The 20,457-nt window shown below is 40.3% G+C and overlaps 1 protein-coding gene across 1 annotated transcript; it reads right to left on the bottom strand.

Moving 5' to 3' along the window:
* Positions 1–468: 468 nt before the first annotated feature.
* Positions 469–20,194, bottom strand: LOC108880994 (sphingosine kinase 2). Its single transcript, XM_018672738.2, has 4 exons — positions 20,053–20,194; positions 10,785–10,879; positions 9,770–9,885; positions 469–5,401 (listed from the first exon to the last, which is right to left on the bottom strand). The coding sequence occupies exons 1-4, from the start codon at positions 20,192–20,194 to the stop codon at positions 4,513–4,515; spliced, it is 1,242 nt and encodes a 413-aa protein (XP_018528254.1). The 3' UTR covers positions 469–4,512.
* Positions 20,195–20,457: the final 263 nt, after the last annotated feature.

Here is a 20,457-nt window from a genome sequence, read left to right on the forward strand (position 1 = left end):
AAGTAATTGCATTTCACCACAACATTTATTTAATGAATAATGTTGCTGTTTTACTTGATTTATTCAGCTCTCTCCTTACTTATCTTGAAGGATAAGTAAGGAGAGAGATAGTATGTGGGCATACTATGAAAAAGCTGAGTTATGTCAGCAGTTTAAATGCTAACTGATTGAACTGAAAATATTTGAGTGAACTGATGAGTTTGTTGCTGCACCCTGGGAAAATGTAAGAGGAGAATCCCCCTCTCACAAATTAAGATCTCTTTCAGTGACAATGATTATATCGGCATCAGGTTTGGTGAGTTAATGTGTAACTTTTGGACAAATTAAACAAATTTACTTTGTGCACAGAAACTGTCCACAAATGTAAATTTGTATCAAGGCCAGTCACTGGTCTGTAAAGAAAATACTCCACCTTAGTGTCCCAAAAGCAGATGAAGGAAACGTTTCGTAAACCAAATCCCAGACAAGTCTTTTGTTATCATTTATTTCTCAATCAAAAACACTCGACGTTCAACTTGATGATAGAAAATTACAGACATTTGTCTACATGGAAAAATAGATCTCTCTTTGAATAAAGAATCATTCAATCTTCCGTGTGGAAGAAAAAAAAGTTTCCCTTCACCGTAAACATTTAAAACACACAAATCAACAGAAGCAGCAGGTAAAGACAAACAGCAGAGGAATGTACATCAGGTCCTTTGTCATCTGATTTTTCATTTGTCTGATTTAACTGGGACAACCTGACTTTCAATCATACTGACCTAAAGAGAGAAACTAGATTCTGTCGCCCCAGTTTCTTAGTTATTCTTAGTTATAGTTATTGATGAGGCGGCGCAAAGGCAGCATCATTTAACAGTTCATACTAGAGGACTTCAATCTTCAGTTTTTAAAAAAAAATGTGGTGAGAAAACTAATGAGTTGATTTTCACATTCAGTGAATTCAGTGAATGCACCGCTGTATTCAAACCACCAGGAGGCAGCACAATCAAGGCACATCAAACAGTTAAAAGGACCGCTGCATCACACACAGGAAGTCTGACTTTGCATAGAAAATAAAAAGATGAGAAAAGTGGTCTGTAGCACTCTGGCATAAAAAAGAAAGTGTATCATTTATTTTGTTAGATGTGGGGGGAAAAACCTGGAAAAAACAACTGAAAAGCAGAAAATATATATTTCTGCTGCTCAAAATTAAATTTTTTTTACATCTTGAGGCCGCATTTCTTTCAGAGATTTGGTGCTACAGACCACATTTGTCCCTTAAAATAACAGCAAACACAAAATGTAACAAGCATGTTTTCAAGTACTGTTTCCATCTTATGTGCTTGTTAACCTCAACTGAATTCCTATTGTCATGAATAAACATAATTTAAACTAACTAAATTAGCGCCTATGAATCAGTTAAATGAACTCTGTCATTGGCACTGGCAACAAACGTGTGCAAAAACATGTATGAAAGAATGTCTGTTTAGAAAAAAATAATTTTGGTCTTTACAGTGTCAAATGTATTCGTGGCATGTTGATTTAAAACACGAAGCACAAACATCTTTGCATTTTTTACTGCAGCCATGTAGGCACGTCAAGGTTTCAAAATCTGACCTTTGTCATTCTTGTTCCTATTTAAAACCAGAAAATGGTTCGATAATGTCTGTGTCACATTTCCTAATTTTACAATTATTGTTACTGTGTGTGTGTGTTCACCTCCTCTTTTTTCTCACAGCGTTAGGACAGTTTGCTAATGCTCCCACAGGATTTCTTGCGGTGAGGAGGAAGAATGAGGGCGCCCAGTCAGGAACACAACGCCGCCTACCTCATGCAGCATTTAACAAGTCAATATCTCCCCCCTCCTCCTCCTTTCCTTCTCCCTCTCTCTTCCCTCTCTGCTCCCCCCTCCCTCTCACCGTGCTGTTTTAACCAACTTAAACCCCCAGACCCACTGTTTAAGGCATGACCACCTAGAGCTCATTTCACCCTGACTCTGAAAGCCTAAAACTAAACAGTCAAACAACATCTGACTTTTCCTTGTGTAGGCCACAAACCTTAGTCATCATTTCCATTTCCATGCAACTTAAAGCTCAATGGTAAGGACACCGAGGTGATCGCTGATAAATCCTACATGGGGGGAAAGCGTGTGTGTGTGTGTGTGTGTGTGTGTGTGTGTGACAGAGACAGAGACAGAGACAGAGTGTGTGTGAGTGAGGAGCAGTTGTGGCCAGAAACTGCTCTGCAGAGCACTGCAGTACTTAAAGCAGCGAATGGATGGATGGATGAAAGCAGAAGAATGAGATGTCGGGGATGGAGGGAGGGAGGATGCAGCCGTGGAGCACATTGAGGCACTAAAACATGTCAGTCACTTGACCAGGAGCAGAGCTGCAGCTGCTTTCACACAGTTATCATCAGCTTGTCTACTTTCTTTGTCATGTTTGTATCTACTTCATTTCAGTGATTTCTTACATTAGTTCCAATAGAGTGGTTGCTAATTTAGTCAGTGATACACAGGTACAGGAAAAACACCAATTAATTAAACAATTAAATAAACCCTGTGATCACGCAGAGTGCAATGAATAGCTGGATTAAAGGGTCAGTTCATCCAGTATTTTCTTTGACCTTTAACAGTATCTAGTCCTGCAGATAGTTCTGGTCTTATTTGAGCAGGTTTTGACATCAGCCTCTGGAATTTATTTATTAGTTAGTCATTAATGATAATGGTAATGTAATACAGTTCAACAGCATCACAAACTTTCCTCCAAAATGATCATAAAACATTAGAATCTAAAAGGAGGATCTGCTACAGGAAAAAAAAAAAAAAAAAAAAAGGATTTGGGTTAGCTGACCCTTTAAATATGTTGCAGTCTCACTGTTCACTTTCATTTAATTGCTCCTGTGCTTCTGTAGCACCTTGGAGACTTTAACATGACTTCTTCACTACGAAGAGTTGTGTCTTTATATCAGAATAAAATAAAAATAATAAGATTAATAAACAAAGGTAACATGTTTGGTTTAGGAACCCAGGATGACGCCAACAAGATTTTAAGGCAACTAATCTGACACTATATTGGTCTGGTGACCAGGCTGTGAGACCATCCCAAACAGCCTTGATATGAGGAAATAAATTATATATAAATAGTTATATTTAATAATGTGTTCTGCAATGTGCTTTCTTGGGATTTGTTTTACTCCTGCTGGAGCACAAACTGGAGGTAAACCGTCCTCCACGTTACTCAGCAGTGTGCCATGGCAGAGCAGATGAGCACCGATGGTGACTCAACTACTTCTAACCCTTTGTTTTCAATAAACACAAAGCTTCATCACCTCCAAACCAGGGTGATGGCGACTCCACATTGACATCCCCACTACCTCATATTTACCGCATCACACACACACATTGTCTCCATCGTACTGCAGAGGAGCTGTGAAGGCATAAATCCAATCTTTCGCTGTTGCGTAAGATGCTGTAATTCAGGCTCATATGTCAGATTCAGGATAGAGACGAAATGCTCTCCATGCAGCAATAAACAAGATGAGATACCGCAGGCTACAGATAGTGATGAATTTCTTTCCGTGGAGGCGAAACACTCCACATGAGTCTGTATGTGTTCGTGTTTGTGCCTGTAAAGCAAGGCTGACATTATCTACTACAGTACGTTCAATAGTGGCTATGGAGACTCGAAAGTGTTCAATATTAAATAAAGAGAGGTATTAAACAGTGAAATGCATCAATACATTAATAAAATCTAAGCTCATCATTATGAAATTTTCACAATAATAGTATTGTAAGACTATTTATTTTCCTTTTCCTTTCAAAGTATGGAGGCCCTGAGGGGTGATATTTTATTACTATGTGCGCACAAGTCAGTGTCTTAACAAGTTTTATTTTTTTAAGTTCTTCAAAATATATCTTAGTTTAGGACTTTAGTGGGTCTTTGTGCATCAGTCTGACTCTGTTATGTGATGTGGCTTTGGTCTCAACAAGCCAAACTAATCACATAACAGGCTCTGCCCCGTTTGTCCTGACTGACAAATAAAGACAGTTTTAAATAATATATGCAAAATAAAAACAAATTTAGCAAAAAGGGCATTTTGAAATGTTAAAAATTGGCTGCCACAAATGCTCTTATTGTAAAAAAACAGCAGGATGAAATAATTTCATAACAATAAGCTGAATTTGAAAAAAGATTTCATGGTTATATGTTATGCTTTCTCTGCATTTTTTCCTATGATTATTTATCTTTGACAAATTATCAAATTTTGGACACTTTGAGTCTCCATACACGGCACTTGTTTCATGTAATATCCCATCAGTGTCACAGCATTTTCTACAAAAAAAAGATAAAACAACCCCCCCCACATGTGTTTTCTGTGTCAGGCCGAGAGGTTAACATTGCAGATAAAAGTAAATGAGTTTTACATCCATAACTTTGCTCCTGTACCTCTTCATTTGAAATGCTAAAAGTTGTTTATTAAACACCTTCAACCTTTAACAGCAAAGATAAAAGCTGGTGGTGTTTGTTCAGTTCATCCAGTGATTAATCTCGTCAGACCTCTGTGCACCTCTGCTTGCACCGGCCCGTACTCCACCACTTCTCCATCTACTGTTATTATCCCTTTGGGTGAATATGGCTCCAGCCTGAGCGCCCGCACCTTGGTGTGCACCAGATGTTGACAGTTAGTAGCCAGATGTGCGCCCTTCTCCATGGCTAGGAAAAGCCTCAGCAGAGCAGTGCGTGATATTCCTGCTCTGACGTAGAAAAGATGGATGACCCCGTCGTCCAAGGTGGCGTCTGGCGCTGCCAGCAGGTCCTCCGCCAGGTGGGACTGGTACATGGCCAGAATGAGGACAAAGTCTTCCTCCTGGACCACCACCCAATCACTGGGCAGCGGCTGGTCCAGGGGCAGCAGCAGGGAGTCAGGTGGGCCAGGGAGAGCTTTGGTGGCGCTTCTGGAAGGCGTGCTCTCCGTCCTCCGCACTTTGAGGGAGTTGTTGGAGTGGCAGGAGTTATGGAAGGTGTTCTGACAGGAAGAGTCTCTAGACTGGCGGCACAGCGCAGAGGCCAGACTCAGGGAGGACGCTTGATTGTTGCAGTGCAGTGTCATGTTGTTTCTCATGCCTTCCTCATTGCTGTAGTCTTTGGCGGCAGGCAGGTAAGCCAGCTTTCCTTTGTAGACACGGAGAGAAGCCAGCCTCACCAGCGTGCCCACAGTGAACCTGGCGGCTCCCACATGACGGTACTTCTCGCTCTCTATGTCCACATCCGCCACAAATCCCCAGGCCAGAGAGAGAAAGGAGAAGAGACGAGGGCTGGAGAAGAGATGGATGGAGACCAGATCCATACGGGACACCAGTCCTTTACAGAGCAGGAAACCACAGCTGACCAGGAGCTCCTCACTGGACACCGGAGACGCTCTGGAGGAGGAGAAATGAAGGTTAGTCACAATCCCTGAAGCCACAGAGATCATTTTACACTGCCTACAAGTGTCATCTGAAGACATGCTCATATAAACTGCATGTGAAAGGTGTTTGAATGGACTTTTTATCTGGCTTTATTTTGACCAGGTCTCTCTTGTTAAAGAGATCATGTATCTCAAGAGAGTTCCTAAGGTTTAATAACAATACACTGTCACAGCGACCAATATTAATAACATGCCTCTGTTTAGTCTGTTAGCTCTGTGAAGTGTTATTTTTACAATAAAACAACAGCAACCACAGAACTACTTCCATCTCAGGGTGTGTTTAGTGTATATATTTCCAACCAAATGCACTTGATGTGTGACAGGTTGTGTTTACAGCCTCTATACTTAGAAGTAGGAGCTTGTCTATGAGGCAGCTTTGGCTCTAATTAAATAGGCCAAGGTCTTCTCATTTAGAGGGCAAAGATGCAGCACATCCAAGGTGGACACCAGCATGGGGCTGCAACTAATGCTTATTTTTATTATTAATTCTCTTCTCAGTCGAAAAAAATGTCAGAACATAGTGAAAAATGCCTGTCAGAGCTTCCCACAGGCTAAGATGATTTCTATAAAGAAACTATTTTGTCCAACTAACAGTCAAAAACCCAACTAATTAACAGTAATTAACAGTAAAAACAGCAAACACATTTAGAGAAGCTGGTAACAACTGACTTGCACTCTTTTTTGTTTCTGCCATACACCAGTCCTCAATGCTGAGACAGTTAAAAATCTAGCTTCAAAAGTAAGATGCAGACACCAAAATATAAACAGGAAGGTGCACTTAATATTTTTGTGTTAGGAAGTGGGTCGAGGCTTGTGTGTGTTTTGGGGAATGAGCTATGAGAGGAGTGTTATACAATACCAGGGTAACTGTGACCTTATTGTGTAATTGTAAAAATACAGAGGGGAAAGAGGAGGTAGATGAGCTATGAAGGGAGAAGGGTGAGGGTGGGGGAGTAGTAGGGTGAGTCGGGGGGTGGGGGGTGGGGTGGCTCAAGGACAAATCTTGGAGGTGGGACAGAATCAGCTTATGGGCCTTCAGACATGACAGGCCAGTCAGACAACAAAGACAACCCCATCTGGGAGAACGGAGACAGGGGTGGAAGGTCATGATAACACCCCTCACACACACACACACAGATTTGCCTGCTGTTACCACCCACAGCCAATTACAGTGATGACTGGACGTCTCAGTGGAGTTCACTGGCTGTGGCCCTGCAGATATCTCCATATTCATCATCCTGAATTTATCCACCAGTCTTGACGTCCAAACAGTCTCATCTACATTTCCACGACTCTGTTTCTTTCTAATCATTATCTGGTGAGAAGGTCAAGAAATAATACGATCTCACCTCCCCTCACAGTTTGTCTGTATCATTATGGGTGGAAAGTAACTAAGTACATTTATTCAATTACTGAACTTTTGTACGATGTTGAGGGACATGCACTTTAGTGCTGGCAGTTTTTCTACTTCTAACTCCACTAATTCATCTGACAGTTGCAGACAATAGTTTATTTAAAGATGAACAATTTCTTGTGAAACAATCTTCAACTCACACCATCCTCAGCAAATCTGCATCTAATCATTGACTCGGTGCACAAATGCAATCGCAATCGCTCTAAAATTACTTTGTCTGGGAACCACTCAACTAAACTATGTGACAATATATAGAGTAGTTAAAGAAGCTCCATTTCAACCAACAGTAAAATGCTGCTTATGTACTGAAGAATTATGTCATATACAATAATATATCATTCACGGGGGACACAATTCTGTACTTCTTGGTCAGTATTTTGCACTGGTACTTTTAGTTCAGTAAAGGATCAAAGCACTTCTTCCTCTACTGCTGAGAGTCAAACTGATAATCAGGTTCAAGGTGCAGCAACTGTTTTGTCCACAAACTACATAAGCTCCTTATCTTTCCACATCCCATCCATCTACTTTAAGTATTTTTATGCAGTGCCTGTGAACCACCAGGGGAGGGAGACTCTCACTCACATTGAAGTGTCACACCTGTCACTTCAGAAACCATCAGCACTCACAGATGATGTTCCAGCTCGTGCTCATGTTTGTGTACAGAAACACATTAAACCCTCACTCAGCGAACCTGTTCACTGCGTTGCATAATACCAGATACATTCTAGCTGTCACTCGTTTGATCCACGCAGCCTCAGTGAACCCTACATTCAGCTGGGAATAATACCAAATACACTCTGGCCAGGGCCACTGCAGGACAGCCTGCAGCAACCACACAGTGAGAGAGAGAGAGAGAGAGAGAGCGAGAGAGAGATGTTTTCTGGACGCCCCGGGAGTGTGAGAGGAGGGTAAACAATACAGAGTCTGGTCCCTTCCTCTCATTGTTGACGCTCCGGCTGGAGGACCATTGTTTGATGAGAAGCTGATTGGCAGATGCAGTCGAAGGGATGAATGAATGTGGCTCTTTGGTGAAGACAGAACCATCAGTGGGAGATGTTTTCCTTCATTTCATTTTATTCTTAATCTATTTAATTTAGCCTTTACTTAGTCAGAAATCCAACTGAGAAAAAAACAAAAAGTAGCAAAAAGGCTGGAAAAAAAAATCGATAAATACAATGAGACCCAAAGTGACAGTTTGAAAAATAAACGCAAAAAGGCAAAAGGGCAAGATATGTCTTCATGTGATCTACAAACAGCAGGAGCAGCTTAAAGGTTGAGGTTTTTCATTTCCTTGTGATACCAAGTGACTTTTAAGAAGAAAGGACACAAAACACAGGCAATGGAGTAACATCTTCATTAAACTACACCTACTACCTACACTGGAAGGCCACTGTGCACTGAAATAATACCTCTTCCATGATGGTGCAGGGGTTCACAGACTTTGCTGCACCACAGACTGAGGAACTATCAGGATGTAAAAGCTGGAAAAAAGTTAAATATGGATATCATAACACACGTTAAGCCTGAGGAAACTTGTACGCTCTCTTAAAGTAAAAGTAACAGCAAAATGGTATTTGAAAGTTCGAACTTGGTGAAGATCTGCTGCTTATCTTTGTCATATATGATAGTAAACTGCATATTATTTAAAGAGCAATCAGTGAGTTTATCCATCTCTGAGTCTGATCAGTTTCTAATATTGTTCATTCATTCGCTCTTTCCTCCTTTCTTTCTGTCCTTCAGCTTCTCCTCTCTGTTCCTCTTTGTTCTGGTTGAACGAACTGCAAACAGTCACTCAAATGAGCAAATCATTAATAATTAATTCAGATGAGATGAGTCCATTTTACTTTGAAAGGCACCAGGGAGGCAGGACCGACTGACCATGTGTGTCTGAGGCTCACTTATAAAAAAAACACTGTATCTACAGTGATACTAAAAAAATACTAACTCTGATTTAATCATCATATCATAACCCAGTGGTTCTGTCTGGAGCTGGCCACAGGATTTCACACTACAGCAAAAATACCTGTTATTATAACAAGACAGTTGAGGTACTGCACACCATCAGTACTGCAGGCTCTGCTGAACTACACCAGACTCAGGGGGATTATAGCCATTACACACTGCATGTCCTCGTCTTCTGCACAGACGACTAAAAACAGACAGAACTACTTCTCCTGACAGCTACATTAGTTCCTTGTGTCTGGTCTAGTCTTTTCATGAAGGTAAGATAAGATAGAGCTTTATTAATCCCGAAGGAAATTCCTGTGCCAGACATAGCTCCAAAAAACAGTGAAAATACAGTGACAAAATCTAATACAATAACAGAATAAAAACTATTATTAGAGACTATTGAATATAGGTGAAAAATAAAATATAAAGTATAAGTATAAAGCACAGGTAGTTCTGTCTGATGGGAGAGATGAGCTGATATTTTTGGAGCACATCTTAAACCACCATTTGGCTAAAACTACCCGTTGCATAATCTGATTTAAACCACAGTTATCTATGTACAGTATGTATGTATTGTATGCACGCAAATGAAACTCAAAACCTCTAAGCCTGGAATGATGTGTAACAACTCAGTGTGTGAGCTAACTGGTTAGACTGGTTTCTATGGAGCACTATGTTAAGGGTTAGTCTGCAGATTAGATTCTTTAAAAGATATTTTTATCTACAGTAACTAACAATTATTTTCAGTGTTTATTAATCTGACAGTGATTTTCTCGATTACTTGAGTATGTAACGTATCACATTTTCTGTCAGCTAATCGATTAATAATTAATTAACCTGTTACATCACCCAGCTAGAGAAGAGGTGCGTGTGCAGTCATGAGACATACAGTGTTGTAAGTACATTGGTCAGGTCAACACAGGCTTGGTTTTATTCATGATTCTGTGTGCGGCTCACCCAGAGTAGTGATGTATGGATGCAGCCAAGGCGTTGCCTGATCCACCAGGAAGGATACCCAGAGGGGTGCGGATGGCCTCCTCCCAGTCTGCTCTCTCCAGCAGGCCATTTATCACCTGACAGACACAGAAAGTACAGCTTTGATTAGGCGGACAGATAAAAAAAATACATATTATTGTTTTTTAGAGGCCACAGAAGAAACAGACTCCATCCCACACAACTATCACACAGCTCACAGCGCTGAATACCAAACAACAGTACGTTTATAATGACGTGTTCAAAGAGAGTAACAAAAGCTGTCAAGCACTGAAAATTGAACAGATTCATAGTCTTCTTGTCAGACATCTACTGATTTAAATCACACTTTTGACAATTTTAGACTTTTGTTTATCAGGTCGCCTTGCTTGTGTTGACTCAAAGATATTTAGTTTACAACAATATAAAACAACAAACATCAGATTAGAGAAGCTTGAACTGGAAAATCGTTTTTGCTGCAAAAACCACCTTAAACAATGATTCAGTTATTAAAATATCATCTAATTTATTAATGTAATATTATAATAATAATCCACTTTATTTCACAACCATAAACAGACACCACCCAAGCAATGTTGCATAGGCTCTATTCCTTTTTTTGTTTGTTTGTTTTCTGTTTTGTAAAAACCTGGTGTGAAGAAAATCAGGACGTACTGTTTAGTATAGTTTAGTTTATGCGTAAATGTGTTGAGAACAGGAACTACAACAACTGCTTTAATGTAGTAAGGACATAACAATGTGAGGTTTATGATGAGATGCAACCAAAATTCACAAGGTCTATCTATGATAGATTTTTATTTGGAAAACTTTTATAGCTGATGATGTTCATCTTGATATACGACAGCAGGAAAAACAGACATTTTAGTTTAAAGCAATGACAAATGTCTGCAATGTTGACTTTTATTCATTCTTCTACGCTAAATCCAGACAAACAGTCGTGAGTTTGGACATGAATATTGTGTTTATGTCTTTTTTTTACCTCATACAGAAGTCCATCTCCTGACATGATGACTAAAGCGTCCCACTGCGACAGGTCGGCCTCTCTCACCAGCTCTCGGGCGTGGTTCTGCCGCTCTGCAAAAACAAGACACGCACGCAGAAATGGTAAGTGTGTGTGTGGTCATGCAGGTGTGTCTTTCCTGACTGAGAAATCTGGAACAAGAGATACTCTGATCGCTAAAAGAGAAAATTTGTCCCGTCAGCTTCCTCCCTCCTCAGAGAGGTCAGAGGTCATGGTCAGCTCTAATTAGGTGTGACAGACTGCAGGTGTTTGCTGTCGGCACCTACTTATGATCCAGCTGAAGTACAAGCAGGCCTGTGTGTGCGTAAATTAGCAATTAAGTTACACCAATACGTATGTGAGATCTATGACAAACAAGAAGAGTTAAGAGCTGAGGTAACAGAGGATTCCTGGCCCTCCTCACTTTTAATCTTCTTTCTCTTTTTCCCTTCAGTTCCCAAATTAAAGTATCACTGTGGGAGGGAAAGTTGATCTATGGTGTTAAATGAAGCGTCTGCCACACTGCCAATTAGATTGGAACAACTAAATTACCCAGGAGCACTTCGTCAAATTAATCTGGGGCTTTATAAACTGACGAAGTGGGACTTTGGTGACAAGGCCAGCTGCCTCCTAAGGTGGATAACACAAGAAAAACTTTTTGATTTATTCTTAATTGTCAGCATGACTGTAAAACAGCACTGATTAAATGTGGGAGAAAATAGAAGTTATAAGAAAATACAGTTAAGTAAATATGAAAAGTAAAGTCATGACTGTCATGGCTTCAAATCCCAAACAGACACGCAGGACACCACCTGACTTTTAGAGTAATGCCGCATTTAACACATCTGAAATTTCCTCAAAGTTTCATGAAAAGAACTTTGTGGTTGGGTCCTAATTATACAGGAAATAGCGACAGTCTTTAATCAGTAAAGTTCAATTAATTAATTCTAGTTAATTGCATCATGAATAATCTACAGTCTTGTCTAGTCAGTGGACAGCAGGTCAGCTGAAGACACAAAAATCTGTCTACAGGTAAGCATAATTAGACAAATATGAAGAATTAAGTGTCCAATAATAAAATTGTTTAAATAAAGCTGCTTCTTCAAGAAAAGACCAGTTTTCCTTACAGCTGCAACTCTTCTCATGAACCTTATTATACCCATAGAATAAAGCGTTACCAAATTTAGTGTCACACCAATAGATAATTGTTGTTTTGCAGGTAATGCTAAAATCTGTAACTGTTGTGAGGAGAAATTACAATGTTTCAGATATTTAATAATGGTCTGTCAGTGTCTTGCACAATGTGAAAACTTTGCACTGTGACATTGTGTTTACTGTATATACACTAAGTTATTATCACTGGGTAGAATTCCTTTAAATTTGATTGTACATTATCATAGTTGTGCAAAACATGATACAGTGATGAATCCAGTTCTCCACACTGACTGACAGTTCAGCTCTGTCCTCTCTCTTAGCATCTAAAATCGGGTCCAACTCAGTTCCCTCACTGTCACTTACTTTTCATATTTTAACATTTAGATTTTCTTGCACCAGCGAGGTGTTTTTGTTCTCTGAAAGCAGGTTTTTGAATATTCCTGTCTGTTTAGTGTGTGCCTATAGAGTTGTATGTATCTCTCTCTCTCTCTGTGCCTCCCTCTGTCTCTGTGTCCTCTGTCTGAAGGTGAAAGGGCAGAGGGAGTGCTGTGAGGTGTGAAGTAAAGTCAGTCGAGTGCAATGGACCGTCACAACTTCAGTCACAACTCTCTCTCTCTCTCTCTCTCTCTCTCTGTCTGTCTGTCTGTCTGTCTGTTCAGTAACACTCACTATTCATATACTGTAGACCATTCACTCTATACCATTCTTCTTAAATGTCTTCCCCTTTTCCCCTTCCAACCTGATTTTATTTAATATTATTTAGTTTCTATTTTCTGTTTGCAGACAAGGAACGGCACTGAGGCGATGAAGCACATGAAATAGTTCTTTAAAAACCAGAAAGAGAATGAGAGAATGAATGAGAATAAGTAAACAGGCGCTCTGGTTGTAAAGCTGCTTCAGGTGGACTTTATTTTATTGTTAGTCCAATAACTTAGTGCTGTTCATCTCAGCAAAGAAAAGTCAGTGGTTGCTCCTCTTGCTCCTTGCTGTATTATAATTGTATTTTTGCCCAGTGGCAACCTTCATAATGTAATCTGTGTGTATTTAAGATGTCTTGATATTTTAGACTACACTGAGTCTGAGCAACAAAACCTTTAGACTAACAAGCTCCTGGACAGGTGAATTATCATAACACTGTACACTGTAGGCACAGTTAATACTGTAAACCTAAGAAGCTGTTCACTTAGTTACTAATCAATACCTGGTGAAAGCCGTAGTAACTGAGGGACTCACAAACTGACAAAAGTCTGGACACAGCCCAGCTCTGTCCATAGGAAACAAAATCCACCTACAAGTACATCCAGATCTCCCTGACTGACAGGTGTATCTCGCTTGTTTAATCCATAACAAAAAAGTGTAAAATGACGCTTGTTTAAGGTTAGGGTAAGACTGCTCTTTGAGCACCTTGCAAGTAGGTGCCAGTCCAATATTTGGTATTGCACATCTCATTAATGCCTGTCAATAGCTGCTAGACCCACTTAATAACAGCAAGTCTATCAACAGAAATGTGTATATGATAAATAGTATTTCATTATTGTTTATTAAATTATATTAACAAAACTTCAGAAGTTTCTTTTCAAGGCCCACAAATACAGTTCCATGTATTTCCCAGACATTACAGACCTGTGGGTTGTTTTCTTTTGTGTCTCTTCCATGTAACTACCCTCGTTCTGCCCTTTACCACTGCCATTGTGTTAATGTCTTAACCGAAAAGGAGAACAGCAATGTTACCCCATCCAGAAACACACACACACAGAGTCCTCTGGAGAGGGATCTGATTTCTCAGCCTCTCTTCTTACCTTCCCTTCCCTAAACTCTACAGAATAAAGGAAATCGATTCCTCCTTATCAGTCCAGTCACATCACATTTCCTTATCTATGCAGACGCTGCGCACTAAAAAGGATTGAAGGGCCCCAATCAGCAACAAAGCAGGGACACTGCAGTGTGGTGGGAGGAGAGCTGAGAGCAGTTTTAGTATGCAACTCCCCTCTTCAGTTAGATTGATAACGGCAGAAAGGAGCGATGTGTGAAAACAAATATCATGGAGGGATGGAGATAAGTCACACTGTTGCTGAGGAGAGGAGAGCAGAGGAGAGGAGGAATACTTTTGTCCAGCTGAGTTTCTTCCTGTGGGTAGAGGCAGTGGACTGTGACTAACTCATTACAGTCATGCAGATCTCTGCTTCATTACTGGCCCCTAGTCACAGCTACAGGACTATGGTGTTTTCAAAAATGTCCGCAGAAGGATGCAGAGATGACTAACCCCCCCCCCAAGCGCCCAATAAATATACGTAAGTAACAGGAAAAAGGGTGTTTTGCTGATCCTTTGTTCATCAGTAAATCTACAGATTAGTGTTAGGCTCATGATGTTTGTTTGTTTTTTTAACTAAAATGTATGTTTACACAAACTTGCCTGTGTACTTTGTATATATACCCGGAGTCAGGTAAACTGAATCATCTCTGGAGGATACTGAAATATCTTCAGGTCAAGGAACGCGAGGAGAGAGCAGCAGCATCAGTAGCTGAGCTTGAAGAAAGAGTGGAGGAATGTCACAGAGAGAGGACGGCTGAAACACAGGTTCACGGCCCACGCACTTTTACTACTTCTTCATCCTCTGGTGTGGGACTGGGCAGACTGGACGCTACAGTGACTCACTGTCACCTCTTAAAGTACAAAGTGGTACTATGAGATGGCACAGACTGGGGGATAGCAAGTTAGCATGCTAACAGTAGACACATCTCTGCACAACACATTGCCATAACGTCAAAACTCTTATTTCTCCACATTCTGTTGATAACCTACGTTTTTTTTGTTTGTTTGTTTTAAACTAAAATACCTACACAGAGCACCTTAAAGTGCATGTGAGGTAACAAGTAGCTCTGTCCTCGACCTCATCTCATCCCACTAACAGCAGCTCCAGATGAATCTCCACCCTGCTGTCACACACATCCTGGTTATAGCTTTCTTCAAGCTAATAGCTGCAGTGCTCATTCACCAACGTGACAGCAGGTGATGACAGCGCTGCCTTTTAAATGAGTGTGTGTCTGTGTGTGTGTGTATTGTGATACAGCAGGAAACACTATAAACACTGTGACAGCTTACTCAGCTGCCTGGAGGTGCCTGAGGGTGGAGCCACACAGATCAACACACACATGCATGCACACACATACACATATACACACAAAAGTGCATGCACATTCAATACCTGACAGCCTCTCTCTCTCTCTCTCACACACACACACACACACACACATTGGGAAGTGCCTGAGGTGTGACTCGACTCAATTTGTGGCTCTACACTGACATTTGTAATGACTTTTTTTTGGTGAGATTTTCAGTGTTTGATCAGAACTTTGTTACCAGTGTGACACCATCTCTATGTTGTAGCTCAGTCCTTCTCAAAGCTGAAAATACTTTGAGAATGACTTCAATGACCATCAGATGCCATTAAACAAACTTAGACTGTATGTTGTACTATGCATAGGCTAAATTGTTGGTTTAGAAAGACAAAGTGTCATGTATCTTTCATCAGCGCAGTATGAACAAGCCACCAAAGCAGGTTTACTTTCCCCCCCACTGACTAACACTAGTGAAACCTAACCCTGAAGTTATGTTTTTTTTTCCCAGAGTGCAGTAATAGAAACACGCCTCATCACAGCTCCAGAGAGACTCCAGTAGGTTGTGCTGATAGCTACGGGTGATGATAAACACGTCCTGTTCAGACACCACCCTCAGTCAAGTCTCTTCTCTGGAAATAACTGCTAACAAGAGTTTAAACATGCCAAATGTTTTGCAGCCCTGAGAGTGGAAAAAGTACGTACAATCAAGGTATGGTTAAACTTTAGAAAGAATATTTACACCAAGTACCAATTATATGAAGTGGTACCAGCCACATTAAACAAGCGAATCCTGGAAATGATTATCCTTTTGGGTCACAGAGTGGTGCTGGAAAGACTTGCCAAAATTTCACAAACCCTGTGCCTATGAACAGAGGACGTGCTCTAACAACCCATGTGATTTGCTTTTTAAAATCTGCACTGGAAAAGACTTCAAGTGTGAAAGTCATCCTTTCAGAAATTTGTATTACCAGAGAATTGAAGCTTTCTCCTTCCAGATGAGACATGAAGCAGTCAGAGTGTTGTTGCTCATTGCTGAAGTGCTTATTTTGGCAAGTAGTAAGACAGCTCAGCTGATGTTAAATGCGAAATTCAATGGAAGTATCTATGCTCTGATGGTGCAGCCTTGCCAGAAAAATGAATGACTCTCAAATCAAAATGGAAAAAAAACAAGAAATGAAGTTGTTAAATCGGCCAGTAGTTTCAGATCACTGCTGTGAATAAATGTTTTATCCAGTATCCATCCACCTGAGGCAACAAACCTTAACATTTTACAGCAAAATCAAAATGTAACAGGAGCAGAAGTGAGAAACCGCTTCTTCCAAAGAAAACTGGAAATAATGTAAAATGCTTCTCACAGAGTAGCCAGATCTGAAGTGTGCTATGTCGAATGTCTTGTATAATTTTCTTGCCCAGCTCCAGTGAGATTTGCTGGATTCTTCTTTGACAGTGTGCTTTGATACATTTATAAAAAGGCTTCTTTCCCTCAGTTTGTAGGATCTAGGATGTTTCCAAGATCCTTGTCCTCTTCTTGCCCTCTGTGCTAGAGTTACAATAATTGTCTTAGCATCCTCACATGGGCCATGGCACAGAAAGGAGCTCAGCAGCACAGTATGGACCTTGTTAAAAAGAGCAGTGAGATTTTTAGGAGAGCTCGTGGTTTGTTGCCTTGAGAGAAAGAATAAAAGGCAGAAAGAAAGCACAGAGAGGTTGTTCAGGGGGTCATCTGTCTCTTCTGGTAAATATTTGTAATTTGTATTGAGCAGATGAGTCCGAGCACGAGAAGAAGACGAGCATGTTGCAGTTGTTTAATTAATACTGTCTGACAGACATCTTAGGATGCCTGAACAGCTAGAGAGGCTGCCTGGGAGGAATCAGTGTGCCATCTTCACCAACGCATAGACACGTGCAGAAGCTCGCTAACAAACACAAAAACACACACACTCTCTCTCTCTCTGTGCATCGGACCCCCTCAGCAGAGCAGTCATCCTTCATCTATCCTCCACCCCTGGCAGTGCCCACAGCTGCCACACAGCTCAGGATCCAGTAATGAGTCTGTCCACTCCTGTTAGCATCCACATACAAGAGACTTCTAGCCATACGGCTCACACATATGCCAGTGATATACAAGAGCAGATAGACATGCTGCTTTGCAAGTGTTATGGCCAAACACATTATAATAAAACACATTTTTCACTTATAATGGAGAGGCCTAATTGATTTATCACCTTTAAAAAACCAAGATATCGAAAATAAAAGTGTAGAGAATGGATTAAACAGTGTGTTTGTCCTTAAGTTTCTAATGACAGCATGTCTGGCTAACTAGCTGACTACCCACAGTCAGTAACACTGCATAAGATGGCCAAGAGTTAGCATGCTGATAGCCATATAGCTGTTACAGGTTACATTAGAAAAAGCTACATTCATGCCTGACACATTCACTGTACAGGAGCAGGTGAAACACCTGCGTCGCACTCTAATATACCAGTGTTTAGGATAGCACCAGCAGCTCTGTTCTGCTCTTTACTGGACTTAGGGAAGTTTGTGTTTTCCTTTGTTACACTTCTACAGCAACTAAATCCTTTCTGCTGCAGTTTACTCTCTGCTGAGTTTTATCTCACTCTTAAGTTTAATGCAATATTCAGGCTGTTAAATCTGTTAAATGATTCAGTGATTAGTAAAACTCTCATATCTAAAACAAAGTGTGCTGATGCTGTGCTGGGAAACAGATGAGGAAACACCTGGCAAAAAAGCAGCCTGCGATCACGTACAGCTGTACAGTAATCAATCAAACATGAGCGCTTCAGTCTGCATGCTGAAGCTCATTAAAGGCAAAGGAGCTCATGTGGGTGCAGGTTTCCAGCAATTTAAAATCTCATTTTATATTTGATCATTTAATCAGCTTTGTACAGTTAGACAGCAGCTACCATCTCTCCATCTGTCCCTCTTGTGCAGTGTGTTACATCAGGTAAACTCTATTGCAGGATTTTTTTTTTTTAATTCATTCATTCATGATTCAGTGGTACTTTAACTGTAAAGTCTTACACTGAATACTGTTCAGGATTGTGTATAAAATATTCAGACGCTCTAATGCCCACAGCTGTCTGTGCTAAGTGTTTACTGCAGAAAATAAATGTTTTGGTACTCTGTGTAAAGAGTTTATAGGTTGTAAGTAATGTATTTAATCATTCAGTTATGCTTTATAGGTCCATTAACTACCAAGTAGAAAAGTAAGAAAGTTGTAGGGGGCTGGCTTTGTGAAAGGGACAGGTGTGACCCGACAGCATTTCTCATCAACAGATGACTCTCCAGAGTTTTATTGGTTGACCATACTCATACAGGATGTAATAATGACGTGTAATAGAGATCTCAGCTTTAACTGTGAGGCAGATTATTCAATTAAATTAAATAGTTTCTTTTACCACTGGGCTCAATTAGGATTGTCAGGGAGTTATTACTCTGCATGTAAAACCAAAAAAGTTTAATATTCTTCTACTGAGGAATTATTCAGGGCTTAAAACATTTGGGAGAGATTAAAGTGAAAGATTTATTTTGGAAGTCTATCAGTCGAGGAGATTGTCTATCACTGTGCTATCCAAATTTCCATTTCAATGGTCATGCTCTCTCACAGATGTAGATTTGGGGATTAAATCTATTCTTATATATTCTCCAAGATTAACTTGTCAAAAAGTACATCTCAGAAATCACAAAAGCTCAGTTTTTTATGTGTGTGTGTGTTTTCCACATTTTCAGCACAGTACCAGTGAGAGGATTTCTCCTGCGTCTCTGTCTGTCTTCCTCACTGTGTCTCTCTCTCTGCCCTCTTTTCTCTGTCTGTGCATTTCCCACTGTGATGAAAGCCGTACTTTCTGACTGTTATCTGACACTGCACTGATTTAGGAACAAACCCTGACAGTGGGAGAAACTCAAAAAATAAAAAGGCGAGGAGAGAAGAAAACTCTGCAGAACAACTGATATGATCAGGCTGAGAGCATTTAAATTACATCTGCTGATGAGCTATCCATCTGTCCTGGGACGAGTGAGTGTGACCAGCACTGCACTGTGTAATCATTACCACCCAGTGTATGTAGATTACAGTGCGATGACTACAAACACGTCAATATGGGGCCACACAAGATTATATCAAAACAAATCATGGCAAATGGGGGATTTTCTGTGAATCTGCGAGTTTATCATGGACGTGTCTTTATCCATATGTGTGTCTGACTGTGTGCGCATGTATTTATTACATAACAGCTCTGCATGCATATGGGTCAGAGGCAGTTGATCAGCATAATGACGGTGACAGCAGGAAAACACGAGGAGGATTTAAACTAGAGGAGGGGTACTGGGATTCAGAGAGAGGGAGAAAATCTGTGGGACATGAGGGGAGGTGTTAGTGTGGCCTTTGCTGAGCTGTGTGTGTGACTGTGTGTGAGGCTGCGTGTGTGATCGTTCAGTGCAAAAGATATTACAAGTGGGGAACTGATTTCAAGAGCTGAATGTCAGTAAGACCTTGACGGTAAAAAGAGTGAAAAATGTGTTTAGTTCTATGCTTAAGGCTGTGTTATGTGTTTGCAAGATAAGATTTTAAAGATGAGTCAGTGTTCAATCACATTAACAGAGATGTGTATTGTAGGTTTGGATGTGCAAACATCTATTAATTTTGTTTGGAAATCAAGCAACTCAACAAAACCAGAAATGCACAATACCCAGGAAACATCAGGTAAGGATAAAACATCAGCTTCAGGTTCAAATTTAATAGACCATAACTGTCATAGTGTGTGTGCACTGACATTTAAGTTTTTTTTTGTTTTGTTTTGTTTTGTTTTTTTTTAGCTCATCTTTCTTTAATAAACATAAAATTAAATTCTTTCCTTCAGTCATACACAACTCTCCAATAATGCTGTACAATAATGTGTATATTCTTAACCTGCATATCTGTGTGTGGTGTGTGCTTGTGCCTTCAACTCACCAGTTATAACCAGAGTGTGTTGGACGCTGGCCTCGTTGAGCATCCGTTGGATGTGGTTGTTGTACAGGGTGAGCGCCTGTCCTTTCCCGCTCTGTGGATTCACCAGCAGCATCATCCTTCGTGGACGAGACAATTCGCTCATCAACACCCCTGCAGAGGAGAGAAAAGAAAAAGATGACTGACTGCTACAGAAAGAGAAAGGTCACCTAAATGTAGTTATACTGTAAAATCTTACAAATAGACCAGTATTACACTGCAGACAGAACAGTTTCAACTAATTTCAAAGGAGTAAAGAAGTCAAAATTACATCCTATATGTTGTTTGTTTGTTTGTTTGTGGGGTTTTCTTAGAGTTTGAATCTTAGAAGTAGTGCACTGTTCAGTTTTGGAAACCTTTGATTTTAAA

This window comes from Lates calcarifer, unplaced genomic scaffold, assembly GCF_001640805.2.
Source record: "Lates calcarifer isolate ASB-BC8 unplaced genomic scaffold, TLL_Latcal_v3 _unitig_99_quiver_905, whole genome shotgun sequence".
NCBI classification, from domain to species: Eukaryota; Metazoa; Chordata; class Actinopteri; family Centropomidae; genus Lates; species Lates calcarifer.

What these genes read in the sequence shown, in the direction of transcription:
- LOC108880994 (XM_018672738.2), bottom strand. Translation starts at nt 20,194, where the DNA reads ATGAGCGAATTGTCTCGTCCACGAAGGATGATGCTGCTGGTGAATCCA. An exon ending in ACACACTCTGGTTATAACTG is followed by an intron (nt 10,880 to 20,052) that starts GTGAGTTGAAGG and finishes TTGTTTTTGCAG; the next exon opens with AGCGGCAGAACCACGCCCGA. An exon ending in GAGATGGACTTCTGTATGAG is followed by an intron (nt 9,886 to 10,784) that starts GTAAAAAAAAGA and finishes TGTGTCTGTCAG; the next exon opens with GTGATAAATGGCCTGCTGGA.